The sequence below is a fragment of the Oncorhynchus masou genome, chromosome 2 (assembly GCF_036934945.1).
Source record: "Oncorhynchus masou masou isolate Uvic2021 chromosome 2, UVic_Omas_1.1, whole genome shotgun sequence".
Classification (NCBI taxonomy): domain Eukaryota; kingdom Metazoa; phylum Chordata; class Actinopteri; order Salmoniformes; family Salmonidae; genus Oncorhynchus; species Oncorhynchus masou.
Window position 1 is genome coordinate 26265575 of NC_088213.1, and position 14299 is coordinate 26279873.

At 41.8% G+C, this 14299-nt stretch overlaps 1 protein-coding gene and 1 non-coding gene across 6 annotated transcripts in view; one reads left to right on the forward strand and one right to left on the reverse strand.

The window, feature by feature from the left end:
* Nucleotides 1-414: 414 nt before the first annotated feature.
* Nucleotides 415-14299, forward strand: part of LOC135557651 (DENN domain-containing protein 5A-like) — a 48645-nt gene continuing 34760 nt past the window's right edge. For all 5 annotated transcript variants that reach the window (XM_064991137.1, XM_064991144.1, XM_064991153.1 and 2 more), the window contains exon 1: nucleotides 415-715. In XM_064991137.1, the coding sequence (XP_064847209.1) occupies nucleotides 616-715 (100 nt within the window). In that variant the 5' untranslated portion in view covers nucleotides 415-615. The remainder of the gene's footprint in view (nucleotides 716-14299) is intronic.
* Nucleotides 14224-14278, reverse strand: LOC135506441 (U7 small nuclear RNA). The gene has a single exon (XR_010450501.1). It is a non-coding gene; the product is annotated as a U7 small nuclear RNA (small nuclear RNA).

The following is a 14299-nucleotide window of genomic DNA, read 5'->3' on the forward strand; positions in this document are numbered from 1 at the left end:
ACATTCTAATGAAATATATTCTAAATTGTGCATCAGAATGTTCATTTACATATTTTTCCTATTTCTGACACCTTATCTGTGCCTTGACTACTCAAGTAGAATACCTATTACTGTGTGTATTACAGCTATGGAATTACATGTGTATTACATGAATACAATTGTTCAGACTAAACTGGTGAAATTAAAGTTTGCATTCACTTGTACACTGGTCTTGGCTACAGTGGAGTAAGAATACTATGTCTCAGGTTAATTATAGGTGCAATAAGGCTTAATGTAATGCTACATTACTATAGCATTATTATAAAGGAGAGGTTTTTACAGGATAAATACTTAACTCAGGAACTGAAGGGTTAAATGCATAACGTAATCTATAAGGAGTTTGCACATGCTCAGTGTGTTCCCTCTACGCAGAGGTAATGCAAGGGTTTGAGAAGATCTGAGACAGATGAAAACAGCTGTACTTGAAGACCCATAATGCCTTTCGGCTGGCATTCTGTTCTGATTTTCAGGCTTTGCAGTACATCCACAATGGCTACGCGAAATCACTACGCGATCCTTTAATATGCACCCTGCTGAAAAAGCCGAGGAAAAGGGTACCACCGGACCAGTCTCAAAATGACCACCGGCTTCAGCTCGAATTCATGTCGATTCGCAGATTATTTTGTTATCTGCGGACTTGACACTGAAAGCGGGCTTGAACCAGACGAACTGTCAGGTAAGTGTTGTGCACGGGCTGGGGAACCATAAGAATAATTCTGCATGGTTTATGTTTTAGTTTGTTTCTTTTATATAGATTTTGGAGTACAGTAGTATATCCATGTTTAAACAATAAAAACATGACAGTTTATAATGGGTTGATAACTGGTAATACTGTGTACATCAGTAAGTAGGACGGCACATTAGTGTTGTTCATACGAGTTCCTATTTTCTACCTTTCCATTTTATGTTATAACGTTACGTCTAATCGTTTAGAAGGGATTATTCCAATAAATGTTGTTACCTTGAAATGCTCGAGAACTGTAGGCCGTCGATGTTCCAGCTGTAATTAAAGACAACGAAAAACTGTTAATGGATTAATCTCCTGAGTATAGCCAGCACGCATTAAGTGGTCAAAAGCAGGGCAGACACATTTACATACGTAGATCACTGACCTTGATTGGGTCTGAATAAGACATGTTTCTATTTCTACAATTTGTAAATAACAGGGATGTTTCCCCTATCAGTAGTACGTTGATATTACCATACTGTCAATTGTAATTACACATGTATCAACATATATATATATATATATATACAAATACACAAGCAGGTTAGGCCAAAAATAGCTATATCCAAGAAGCACATCTGATTTCTTAGTTGTTTATGACATCTGAACAATCTGATTCCCCTCTGCCTTCTTACACACCTACCCTCAGTGATAGATCGAAATCAATTGATCAATGCATGGCAGAGTGCAGAAAACCGAGTGAAACTGGGGGTATCAAGGACCATAAGGTTCTCTGAACACTGAATATGTCAGGATGATGTCATTATTTGCCTGGGTCTGCTATTTCTTGGGAGTGTCATGGGTCTCTAGGGGAGATGAGGTGGGGTGGGGGTGAACTCTTCCTGAGCTCAGGGTGGTGGGTTAGTTGTGTATGAGTTTGTAAAGAAGTGAAACTGGTGTGGGAGTACTTGAAGATGCTGATCTTGGTTTTCTTGTCAACAACAGTTATGTTTATGGAAGGAACTTGTAGAATCTCGGACATTGTTTTCAAAGGACAAGTCAGGCTACATTATTTTTTTGGTAGCCTAGGGTCTAAGGATATCATTTACATTACATTTAAGTCATTTAGCAGACGCTCTTATCCAGAGCGACTTACAAATTGGTGAATTCACCTTCTGACATCCAGTGGAACAGCCACTTTACAATAGTGCATCTAAATCATTTAAGGGGGGGGGTGAGAAGGATTACTTTATCCTATCCTAGGTATTCCTATGTAAGTATGTGCATTTCCCTAAACTCAACTGTTACTTCCCAATCAAGCTCTAACGTTTTCTGCTGTAAACATCACGTCCTGTTTATGAATATATACAAATCAGAACAATAATTTATTATACTGCTGGGACATTTTTGTTAGTCTCGCAGGTGGTCTCAATCATGAATCAGCACAATTTTATTTTGTTTGTCTCGTGAGACGTCATTAGTTGCTCTCCACCTCTGTAGGCTCTCTGGAAAGAACAAACCCTTGTTTGGTTCAACAAACACAATGAGCATGCATCCTGTGCCTTGACTGTACAGTTTCCCCTCATAAACTATCCTAGTTTTACAGTATAAAATAATGAGGTATAATGTAGGCAAAGAGAAGACCGTGAACTGCCGTAATAAAAACACACACAACTCACTGGTTTGAGTGGCACCACCTTGCATGTCTCTCATTTCACTTAACATAAGCCTAAGGTTCTACTTATCAAGGGACAGTTCTTTTGCAGGAAGGATGGAAACATCTTTAGATAACACACACAAGATCTCTCTTATGCAAATGTACTTAACACATCTGATTTAGATAAATTATTAACAGCATTTGCATTAGTAATTTTTAAAATCTTTATCGCAAAGACACATTTCCTTCCTCTCAGTGTAAAAGTGGAAGTAGAATCTTTTACAGAAATCAGTCAAGGATGTGTTCACTTCCCTGTTGTTTATCTAGAGAGAATTATGCTATTCAGATTCTTATCATGATTGTCTCCTCTCCTCAAGTACCTGCCTTTCTAATGAAAGAGAGACCAGCTGGTGAAAGTTAAAGTCACTGGGGTGTTCAGCAGGAGATTGATGAATTACTGAATGACATGCCATCTAGGAAGAGTGAATTAGACAAATAATGGTGGTCCTCTGACCAGAGATTAGACTGTAGAAGACTAGAGGTTATCCTGTAGGTTCCATACTTGGCCTTCATGTTTTCTCCTGCAGCGACTCACTCAGACAATGGAAAGCCTTTTTGGGGTCTGAGGGTTCTATTGGCTGAGTTGATATGGGATGAGGAATTTGTCCTCTTTGCCATTCCGTGCATAGTTCCAGGGCCATGAGTGCACTGCTGAGACTTATAGCACTGTTTGATCTAATGGTACAATAGGCTGTTATTAGATATGCTTGTTACAGACTGTTTCCTGAGTCTGTCAGCCACATCTAAAGGAATTAAAGCTGTTGGCCTGCCAGATATCTCAAACTGTGTGTTTTATGTAGAATGTGTTTTGAATTATATGCTTCCAGGATTCCTCCTCTTGTAAGTTTGGGTCAGGGAATAGGAAGTGACTGCATGCCTGGCGGGGATTCTGAATAGTGAAAACTGCCTTGGGCCAGACCCTGATGTAACCTTCCTCATTGTGGTCAAGGATCAACAGGGTAGGTTATAATGGTTAGGGAGCATCTTGTCTAATCATAGAGGATTACAATACATCACATTTGCCCTCCTGCTTTTTAGCTAGATCCTACTAGCTGACAAAATAAAAACGCTTTTACAATGTTACTGCAATGTCGTAGCAAGAGGACAATACGCTAGCAATGTTGTGAGTGTACTACTCTCTATGGGGTATTGCCACGTCACTGAGACATTGTGGGAATGTCTGTGAAAATGTATCCCTGTGGGTATATTTGTGAATCTCCTCCAGCTGTATACACGGCTGTTAGCGTTGGCCTTCCTTAAGCTCTGATGTGGTGAGGTAGTGTCGTGATTGACTAGTTAGTGAGAGTGAAACTGGATGGTGAGCAATTCAAATAAATAATCATAAAAATTATGGATATTAAACATTTAGGTACATATAAGTGTCTTATATCAGCTGAAAGCTTACATTCTTGTTAATATAACTGCACTTTCCGATTTACAGTAGCTATTACAGTGAAAACATGCCATCCGATTGTTTGAGGACGGCGCCACACATTAAAATATTTTTCCACTGGCACAGGTTTCATAAATTTACAAATGGCGATTAAATATTCACTTAATTTTTGAAAATCTTCCTCTGATTTGTCATCCAAATGGTCCCAGCTATAACATGTAGTGTCATTTTGTTAGATTAAATCATTCTTTATATCACAAAAGGTCTGTTGAGTTGGCTCCATCGATTTGCATAATCCACCTGTTCAACATGCAGAGAAAGGAATCCGAAAATCTAGCCCTAATCTTTGTTTCAACAAGTCAAAATACGGTTCTATATACTCCTCAGATACCCTAAAATATAATCAAACTATAACATTTCTTATGGAAAGAAGTATGTTCAATAGGAAACCGATTTTAGCAGGTGCATCCTGTCTTCATGGCGCACGCAAACACGAATTTCCAAGACTGTGTCCCTGTACTAAAACTGATATTTCTTATTAGTTTTTGAAGTTACAAGCCTGAAACCTTGAACGTAGACTGCTGACACCATGTGGAAGCCATAGGAAATGCAACCAGGGAGCTCATTTCCAATATGACCTTATACTTGCCGTTCTAAGAGGATGGTGTCTCTCTAAAAAAATATTCTGGTTGGTTTTTCTTTGGATTTTGTCCTTCCATATCTTTTGTGTTATATTCTCCTACATTATTTTAACATTTCTAGAAACTTCAAAGAGTTTTCTTTCAAATGGTACCAATTATATGCATATCCTGGCGGCAGGGTAGCCTAGTGGTTAGAGCGTTGGACTAATAACCGGAAGGTTGTCAGCTCGGGGGTTTGAACTTGCAAGGTACAAAATCTGTCGTTCTGCCCCTGAACAGGCAGTTAACCCACTGTTCCTAGGCCGTCATTGAAAATAAGAATTTGTTCTTAACTGACTTGCCTAGTTAAATAAAGGTTATAAAGGGCCTGAGCAACAGGGCACGTCATTCAGGTGGAAATTGAGAAACAAGCCCCAAGTTAAGGTGTCTTTTTTTTTTTTAAATGAACCAGGTAGGCTAGTTGAGAAGTTTTAATTTACAACTGCGACCTGGACAAGATCAAGCAAAGCAGTTCAACACATACATCAACACATATGCAATAAACAAACATACAGTCAATAATACAGTAAAAAAGAGGTCTATATACAGTGTGTGCAAATGAGGTAGGATAAGGGAGGGAAGGCAATAAATAGGCCATGGTGGCTAAGTAATTACAATATAGCAATTAAACACTGGAATGGTAGATGTGCAGAAGATGAATGTGCAAGTAGAGATACTAGGGTGCAAAGGAACAAGATAAATAAATACAGTATGGGGATGAGGTAGTTGGATGGACTATTTACAGATGGGCTAATTGCAGTGATCTGTGAGCTGCTCTGACAGCTGGTGCTTAAACTTAGTGAAGTTAAAGTTTATCTCCAGCTTCAGTCTAAGCTTCCTACAGCCTGGCCTCTGTCCTACTGCTCACCGACTGACTGCAGAGACTGGCTAGTGACAGAGAGTGTGGACACGTACACTGCTGTCACCCTGAAGCTTTACAGTTTATTTCTGGATCATTTGCTCACCACAAATGGTGATTTTTTCAGACATCTCTCTGGGCCTTAAGTCACTCTCACCTGACCTCTACTTCCCTTCTCCTCTCCCTACTAGTCTACTGTCATGGTCTGCAAACAAATATACCATTGGCACATTTCCACTGAAGATTTACGTCACTGTTTTACCAAAAAGACTCAGACTTTTCTGTTTCCATCTATGCGAGCCGGCACCCGGGTCTCACTGGAAATGGCTCTTGCAGACCTGCTCTGACTTGGGGCCAAGCCCAGGATACTTTTCAGTGTCATTTATATAACAATGGCTACTGGAGACTTTAACATCTTCTCACAAAGCAACTGTTGTGATGATGCAGAGGTTGTTGGTTCTGCTTGCAACAAGTCTTTTGTGTCACATTCCTGATGGAAACACATATGTTTCATTGGAAAAGCACCTCTCTCTCTCTCTACAGTAGAGATCCATGGAGTATGTATCCTCTTTGAGAAACAAGGCCTTTGGATGGTTACATGAATGCTTTCTCATGCAGCTATTTTGGTATCTCTTGATAACGCCCTCCACCACAACTATACAATGTGGAGATATTGCAAGCAGTACGGTTCCTGCCGTGTGCAGGCTATGTGTTCTCGGTATGAACTTCCTGCTGCCTCTCTCGTTCTCAGGCTACTGAGACCCAGTTAGCACTAGCAGAGCTATCAGAGCTGCTTCATATACAGTAGCAGCGGTGAGTGGGAGAGCTCTTCTTCTCCCTGGCAGACTGGAGGGGAGTCACGTGCACACAGCAAACAGACAGCCCAGCACAAACTGCTCTCTCTGACCAATCAGACCAGATGATGGGTGTCATGTGATAAGTGGATTGAGCGAGCTGCAGTCTCTAGAGTCTATGCAATCAGTGTGTGCTCTGGTGAGTGTGTCGACTAAAGGCGTCCGCACACTTTCCAGCCAAAACAGCTCGGAAAAGTTTGTGCATATATCATGACAACATTTTGTGACGACTTTGTTAGTTTCTGACACCGGTAAGGGTTTTTTCAGCTGTTCGGGCATACACATTTTTTTCTTGAGGGAAGCCGAAGTCGGTAGGCAAAGTCTACGCCCCTTCGTTGGTGATTGGTCAACAGTAGGGCTTCTTCAATAAAGTCTTTGTTTTCATTCAATGAAAGACCACTTGTTTTCATGCAAATGTTTAATTGAGAAGTACTGCACCAAACATCTTAGTTGGATGTAAAATTATGCGGCTAAAATCTTCTCGGTAAAAACTTCAAAATTAATGACAGATTTCTTGAGTTATTTTAGATTAATTCGGACTATTTTGACGAAGTGTATACTTGCTACAGCTTCTCAAAATAGACAAACTATTGACGCTTTTTTCTTGTTTTTCAAATGAGGGTTTTTTACGGGAGCATGCGAGTACACTCGTTCAGTTCGGCTAGGCACGTAGCCTAACTGAAGCGTGCTGACACCTTAAGAAACACAATTAAGGTAGTGTGGTCCATGACGCATGCTCTTATCACCCCTCTCAATCTGCTGGGATGTTTGTTGGAGAAAGAGGGGCTTGCCCATACGCTGATCTGGCAGTTTCACTTCAGGTGAGCAGAAGCCTTGTGAAATCATAAGAAACCCCACAATTCAGGTCGCCTGTGAACACAAGCTGATTTGTCAGTTTTACAGTGTGGTTTGAGTCACACTGGTCTTTCCATGGCTTGTGTTCTGACTCAAACGGTGAAGTCAGGCAGTCAGGATGGATGGGGCTTTCCAGATAGCCCTTTCTCTGATCACCACCAATGATAGGAGGAGGTTTTAGTGGTGAATTGAACAGCTGTGCCTAACTGACAGCTGTCACTCATCCTGTCCTTCTCAGGCAGTTTTCTGTAATCTGTATAGAGGCTACACTGTACAGTATGTTTGTATTGGTTCAAAGAGCCCATATATCCTCACAGGAAGCCTCCATCATGTTTCTCCAAGACACTGTCCCTTATTGGGTTACACCACCAGGACTTAAAACAGATGTGTCCTTTAGAGGGTTATTTGTCTTAAGAACCGGAACAGGAGTCCGCCTGGAGATATCGGCCTAGCAATGTTCTGTAACAGTTGGACCCCAACACTGTATCACTGTACTGACTAGGTTCTCTTATAAGTGTTCAAGCCCCCATAATGAGCGGACATTGTGACTTGCCTGAGGACATCCATGTTAGAGGAGAATGATTCAAGTGTTTCTGGGGGAGGTATAAAAAATGTCTTCCAATATAGAAATTGAAAAAGCTGTCAGGAAAAAAAGCAGATTTCACTTTCATAAGGGGGCTCTGACTGTCAACGCGTTGACGTTAGGAATATGGGGACTGAGGGTAGAAATGATAAGGCTGAGGTGAATGAGGATGAGCTGTCTGTCTCAGAATGCCTCTGTGCTGTGACCAGTGCATGATTAGCACCTCCAGATCATGAGCTCTGACGGGGGAACAGAAACCCACTCTCTCTCTTCACTGCCTAAACATGGCCTGAAGCTTTCCTCTGTAGGGCACTGCATTTCCTTGTGTCCCATCCACAAAGAGACAAGATAGTCTTCGGCCCCCTCTCCCATTTTCTCTTTGATTTTTGTGCACAAAGCCTCTTAAGATGAGACTATTCTTTTTTAATTTTTCATAGAACTCCTTTTGTCCTCTTCTTTTTGTTTCAAAATGCTGAAGTTATTATGGTCCAAAGCTGTGTGATCTCCAGTAAGTACTCTTCATATCCAATATGACAGACTGGTAATTATTAAATGTGATCCGTTCCAAAGCAACATGGACAGAGGTCACATAATTGTATGCCATGTCACGATCACAATGTATTTTAGAAAAATCGATATAACTAACCAGCTAATATCGCTCTACCTCAGTATGACATGCACATGCTGTCATTTTTCCTGACACTGACTTTTCCATCAGGGGCAGTTATATCACTGGCTGCAGCAGCCAAAACGTGGCAAACTTGATGACAAAACTCTCATTTATGCGACAGTGTTAGGGTGCAGGATGAGACCAGATTAGCATATGTATTTGGGGCCCTCCTGCCAGGCCGACGTGATTGGCTAGCTCACAACTTGGTCCTGTTGGGGACAGGCAGCTGACACAACCCACCCACACACACACACACATGCGCGCGCACACACACATACACACGCACACACACATACACACACTCACTCTGAGCGCCCCCCACACTATTCAAACACTAACATCCCTTGAGTTTCCCAGACACCCCCTCTCTTTAATCCCTCAATGAATGACATCACTATAAAGCCCCCACACAGGTTCATTGTGGGTCTGCAATCATATTCACTGCCTGTTAATAATTCATAGGTGTTTTAAAGGAGCTCAAGTCCTAAGGAGTTTTCCTCGGGCATCTTACAGTGTCTAACTAAATAGTGTTTAAGCAAATCTGTAACCTTGTGGAATTGAATAATGACTGTTGAAGTGTTATACACATGGAAGTATAATTGAATAGGGGAATCAAGTGTGTGTGCCCTTGAAAGATCTAGCCCTCTGGTACTGGTTGATTTTTAGACACTTCGGATGGCCCTGCTGGATCTCTCCTTTCTGTACTTTTTTTGTATTTCAAAATCACTTTTCGACTCGAGAAGTTGATACTGAGAAGATGCCAAGCCATTTTTTTATTGAGCAATACACATAATACGTCTCTATATTCTGAGATTAGAAAAGGCAGATTTCTACACTGAACAAAAATATTAACGCAACATGTAATGTGTTGGTCCCATATTTCATGAGCTGAAATAAAAGATCCCAGAAATTTGTTTACATCCCTGATAGTAAGCATTTCTCATTTGCCAAGATAATACATCCACCTGACAGGTGTGGCATATAAAGAAGTTGATATCAACAGCATGATCATTACACAGGTGCACCTTGTGCTGGGGACAATAAATGGCCACTCTAAAATGTGCAGTTCTGTCACACAACACAATGCCACAAATGTCTACATTTTTGAAGGAGTGTGCAATTGGCGTGCTGACTGCAGGAATGTCCACCAGAGCTGTTGCCAGAGAATTGAATGTTAATTTCTCTACCATAAGCCGCCTCCAACGTCATTTTAGAAAATTTGGCAGTACATCCAACTGGCTTCACAATCACAAACCATGTGTATGGCGTTGTGTGGGCGAGCGGTTTGCTGATATCAATGTTGTGAACAGACTGTCCCATGGTGGTGGTGGGTTTATGGTATGGGCAGGCATAAGCTACGGACAACAAGCATTTTTTTATTGATGGCAATTTGAATGCACAAAAATACCGTGGCGGGATCCTTAGGCCCATTGTGAGGCCTGTTTTTTTTTTAAAGTTATCTGTGACCAACAGATGCATATCTCTATTCCCAGTCATGTGACATCCATAGATTGGGGCCTAATGAATTTATTTCAATTGACTGATTTTCTCATATGAACTGTAACTCAGTAAAGTCTCAGAAATTGTTGAATGTTGGGTTTATATTTTTTTCATTATACAGTTACATACATACATACATACATTCACTATGGGGTGTGCATGGTCCACACATGCCTTGAGACCTCTCTGCAGTTCCTGACTCTGGATGTCAAAGCTCAAGTCATACAGAACTGAAATAAATGCTTCACATAAAGGAAACCTGCCTTTAAATCCCAGGCAGAGTTCATGACTGGAGAAAAGCTTGTATGATAAGCTAACTCTGCCCTCTCAGCACCCTGAGGCTCTCTCTATCTCCTCTGCTCCACTCTGTGGAAACAGGAAGCCTTTCTTATGAAGAGGGTTAAGACTGCTGCACGGCAGAGGAGCAGATAGCGTTTTTACGAAAGCGATGATGCAGACTGACTCCCTCATTACCTCTCAGCCTGTCTGTCCATTTGATCTCAGCTCTGCTGCTGAGGAGGCAGGCTGCCATGAAGAAAGGCTCACGCCGCTTCTGTTGAAAGGAAATGGAGACAATTCATTTTCAACGTTGGTCACAGCCAGAGGTAAGCTGTGGCCAGACCATGTTGAACCACAAGGAAACAAGGAAAAGCAATGATTGGCTTCCACTGGGACTCTACTTTCACAATATACTATACTGGAAAGAGTTCAGTCTTTTCATAAAGTTAGAGAAAACATGCTTTCAGTCCTACTCATCCTTTGGCATTTGGAATTTCCTACCTTTGCCATTAGGCAAGGTTTTTACAGGCTGTGTGAGTTGGTTCAGTGAAAAAGAGTACATTACCCATGTCTCTTTTATGACTAGTCTAGAAGGTCATTCTGTACATGTCACCCCTGGTTACAGTGTCCATACAGTACATCTCTCTGTGGAAGCTACAAACCCTGAAAGCACTACCAGCAGCCAGACGGGAAAAGCCAGGCGAGATTGACAGTCGTTTCTGTTCACCCCTAGATAATGTTACGAAAAAGCCTAGCAAGACACAAGATAGTGTTTAGGGGCAGAGGATTCTTTCACGTTGCCACTAACTTTATCTGAATGCTACATGAATCTGTTCTTACACTAAACAAAAATATAAACACAACATCTAAAGTGTTGGTCCCATGTTTCATGAGCTGAAATAAATGAGCCCAGAAATATCTCTCAAATTTTGTGCACTAATTTGTTTACATTCCTGTTAGTGAGCGTCCACATGACCGGTATGGAATATCAAGAAGCTGATTAAACAGCATGATCATTACAAAGGTGCACCTTGTGCTGGGGACAATAAAAGGCCATTCTATAATGTGCAGTTTTGTCACACAACACAATGCCACAGACATCTCAAGTTTTGAGGTAGGGGGGAATTGGCATGCTGACTGCAGGAACGTCCATCAGAGTTGTTGCCAGATAATTTAATGTTCATTTCTCTACCATAACCCCCTTCCAAAATAGTTTTAGAGAATTTGGCAGTATGTCCAACCGGCCTCACAATTTCAGACCATGGCGTTGTGTGAGCGAGCGCTAGTCTCGTGTAGTCTCCCTCCCCTAGTTGTGTGTATCGTTGGGGTAATTTTAACCTAATTTGCATATGACACGCCCCCACCATGTAACATGGACAACCATGACCCATGTGCCTATGTGTTATGTAAGGCATGCCACCCTGATGCCACATTGAGTTTGGAGATTGAGCTATTTTATTATTTGTACAGTAAGTTTCATAATACAGGTATCAGCCATTTACACTGTGAAAGAATACTTGTTCATTTATCCTGTGTCCAGCATTCATACTACATACTCCTGGAACTCTGTGGTCCACTGTATTAAACATGTCCCCCCTTACACAAATTTATGAGAGCTGTCCCCTTTTCCAGATGTGTTGTGTTGTGGGTGTGAAATGTCTGCATTTATTATTACATTTCTGAATAGTGTACAGTGAATTACATGAAATACATTCAAAGGAAAAATGGGTATGATAGTACATTTTGATAACGTTTATATAGACAGCCAACATAGGAACATGGGTCATGGTAGTCTATTTACAATGTGCAGCATAGGCATACCACCCATAGTGCTATAATAAAGTAGTGTCTCTAAAGGTACATACTTACCTGGTACTTTTGAAGTGAAGTAGCAGACCGTAATGAACGGTCCTCAAAGAAATGCAAGGATCCTGTTCTGATTAACTGACAATGGAAGAATAAGGGGTAGAGGGCATCAAGCTTTGTGCTTTCTCTTAAAGGTCACAGTCAATGATGACCTCTTAGTGTTTGTCCAGTAGGTGTCCTGATATAGGAAGCCCCCTAGGCATTTTAAAAGATATCAGAACAACAATTTGCATTATTCTGTATGAGATTCCTCCACTGATACAGTACATTGAGACATCAGTCAGGTGTGCTGTATGAAAAGAGGACTACTGGTTTTCCCCATGATTGTCTCAGACATTTGTAAACAAATGGTTCTCTGCTCTCACAAAGGGGTCTCCTGCCCACAGCTGCGTGTCTCCAGGTATTTAGCTACGCATCCCATTCTCACAGGAAAGCTTCTCTGCCGCCTGCTCCTGTCTGTCTTACTAATCGCCTGACGTTATGCTGCTGGAGTCAACATGGAGTGAACCCATCCATCTCAGTCCACTCAGTTATACATGGCCAGTGACTGGTATAATATAGAGGATTTTAAATCCCCATCCATACAAGTGTCTTGGATAGATGGAGCAGTTACTCATTACCCGTCTTGTCCCCTTGGCGTAAAGAGTTACTGGTGGCTGTTAATCAACAGGGCTGATTTACTAAGCTCTCCTCCATATGTTAGAAATATGCCCTTTCTTATTTCTCATTCAAGGAAGTGATTAAACCCCTAGATCCTCTACCCCTATCCCATTCATCTCTGCTCTGTTATGTGGACAGATTGCGCTGTAAGACGAGGATGCTGGCCTCCCTCATCTTTATGTCAGTGTGACATCTGATGTGGTGTAGTAATACCCCATAGGATAATCCATTGTCCTGAGAGGTGGGTTTGCTCTGAAGGCGCCTCATGCTCAAGAACATGGTGTCGTGTTGGGCACTTGATTGAGTTCAACGGCACGCCAGGTGGGTGGAGTTTGCGCTAAGTACCAATGGAATCGCTGCTAACATTCAAACCCCATCCATCTGGCGGTCGCAGCAAGTTAAATCAAGCACCTTCTCTCTCCATCATCTCCTCTCCTGAATGAAAGATGGGAATGCTCATGCCCATGGTACTGGGGGATATGGATATAGTACTTAGAATGCAGTAGTGTCTGTCTTCTTCCTCTGTTTCTTGTTTATGCACTCTCTCAGCAGTGTGCAGGTTTTTTGTTCTCACGACCTTGTGTAAATAATGAATTCTGCTGTGGCACGGCGTTGGGCATTTGTGTGTGGAATCCCAACAGGCCCAGTTAATGGAGTAGAAAAACACTCATGGGTATTTCAGAGGAAGGCCTTGCTCTGAAGGCTGTGAATAACATAAAAATAAGCTGTCTCTCCTCTGTGTGAATGAGCCAAATGGCCCATAGCTTTGCTGCATTTTTGGCTAGGTTCACTCAGTGAGAAGGTCATGGTGTCTTTGTTGCGATCGGTTTTTGATATGTTAGCGATGTCCGCATGAATGTTCTGCTGTGATGATGACGAGCTAAGCATTCTGATAACTGAGAGGCACGAGGCATCTCTGCTCTCCTGAGTCATTCCAACCTCAGCTCAGTTGGCCGTGATGGCACTAGGAATGGTATGTAGGTTGAGCACAGGAGGGGGTCTGTTCTGGAGGCAGTCCCTGGCACGCAGGACTAGAGAGAGAGAGAGAGAGAGAGAGTTGAGAGTCCAATGGCAGCAAGCTTTACACCACTTCAGCCGACAGTTTGTATTGCGTATGGTGATCTTAGGCTTGTGTGTAGCTGCTCTGCCATGGAAACCCATTTCATGAAGCTCCTGACAAACAATTATTGTAATGGTGTTGCTTGCAGATTCAGTTTACAACTCGGTAGTGAGTGTTGCAAGCGAGGACAGTGGCCTAGTACTTGTAACTTTGGGAAGTCCATGGTTGAGCCCAGTACTGTGTGTGCGTAGGCATGTGTACTAGGCCTCATGGCAGAGAAAGAATCAATTCAGTGGCCCATGACAGTGTCTTTTTAACACCCACAAATGCTTGTTAAACAAGAGTGTCAATTGAAAACTTTTTTCTTGGCTATTAGGTGCCCTGCCTTGTACAGTATCCAGAGGTAACTACATAACAAGGAAAACCAGCCTTAACATTATCTTATACAGTGATGTATAGGCGTAGTGTTTTGTGGCACATTATATAACATGCATTATACTCCGCATAATATTTTCAGCATTTTTTTCTTTAATGTAGTTTTGGGGGCTTCCTCACTGAGGAAACCTACGGGACAAATACTAAAAGAGCAAATTTTCCATGATTTGTTATGAAATACC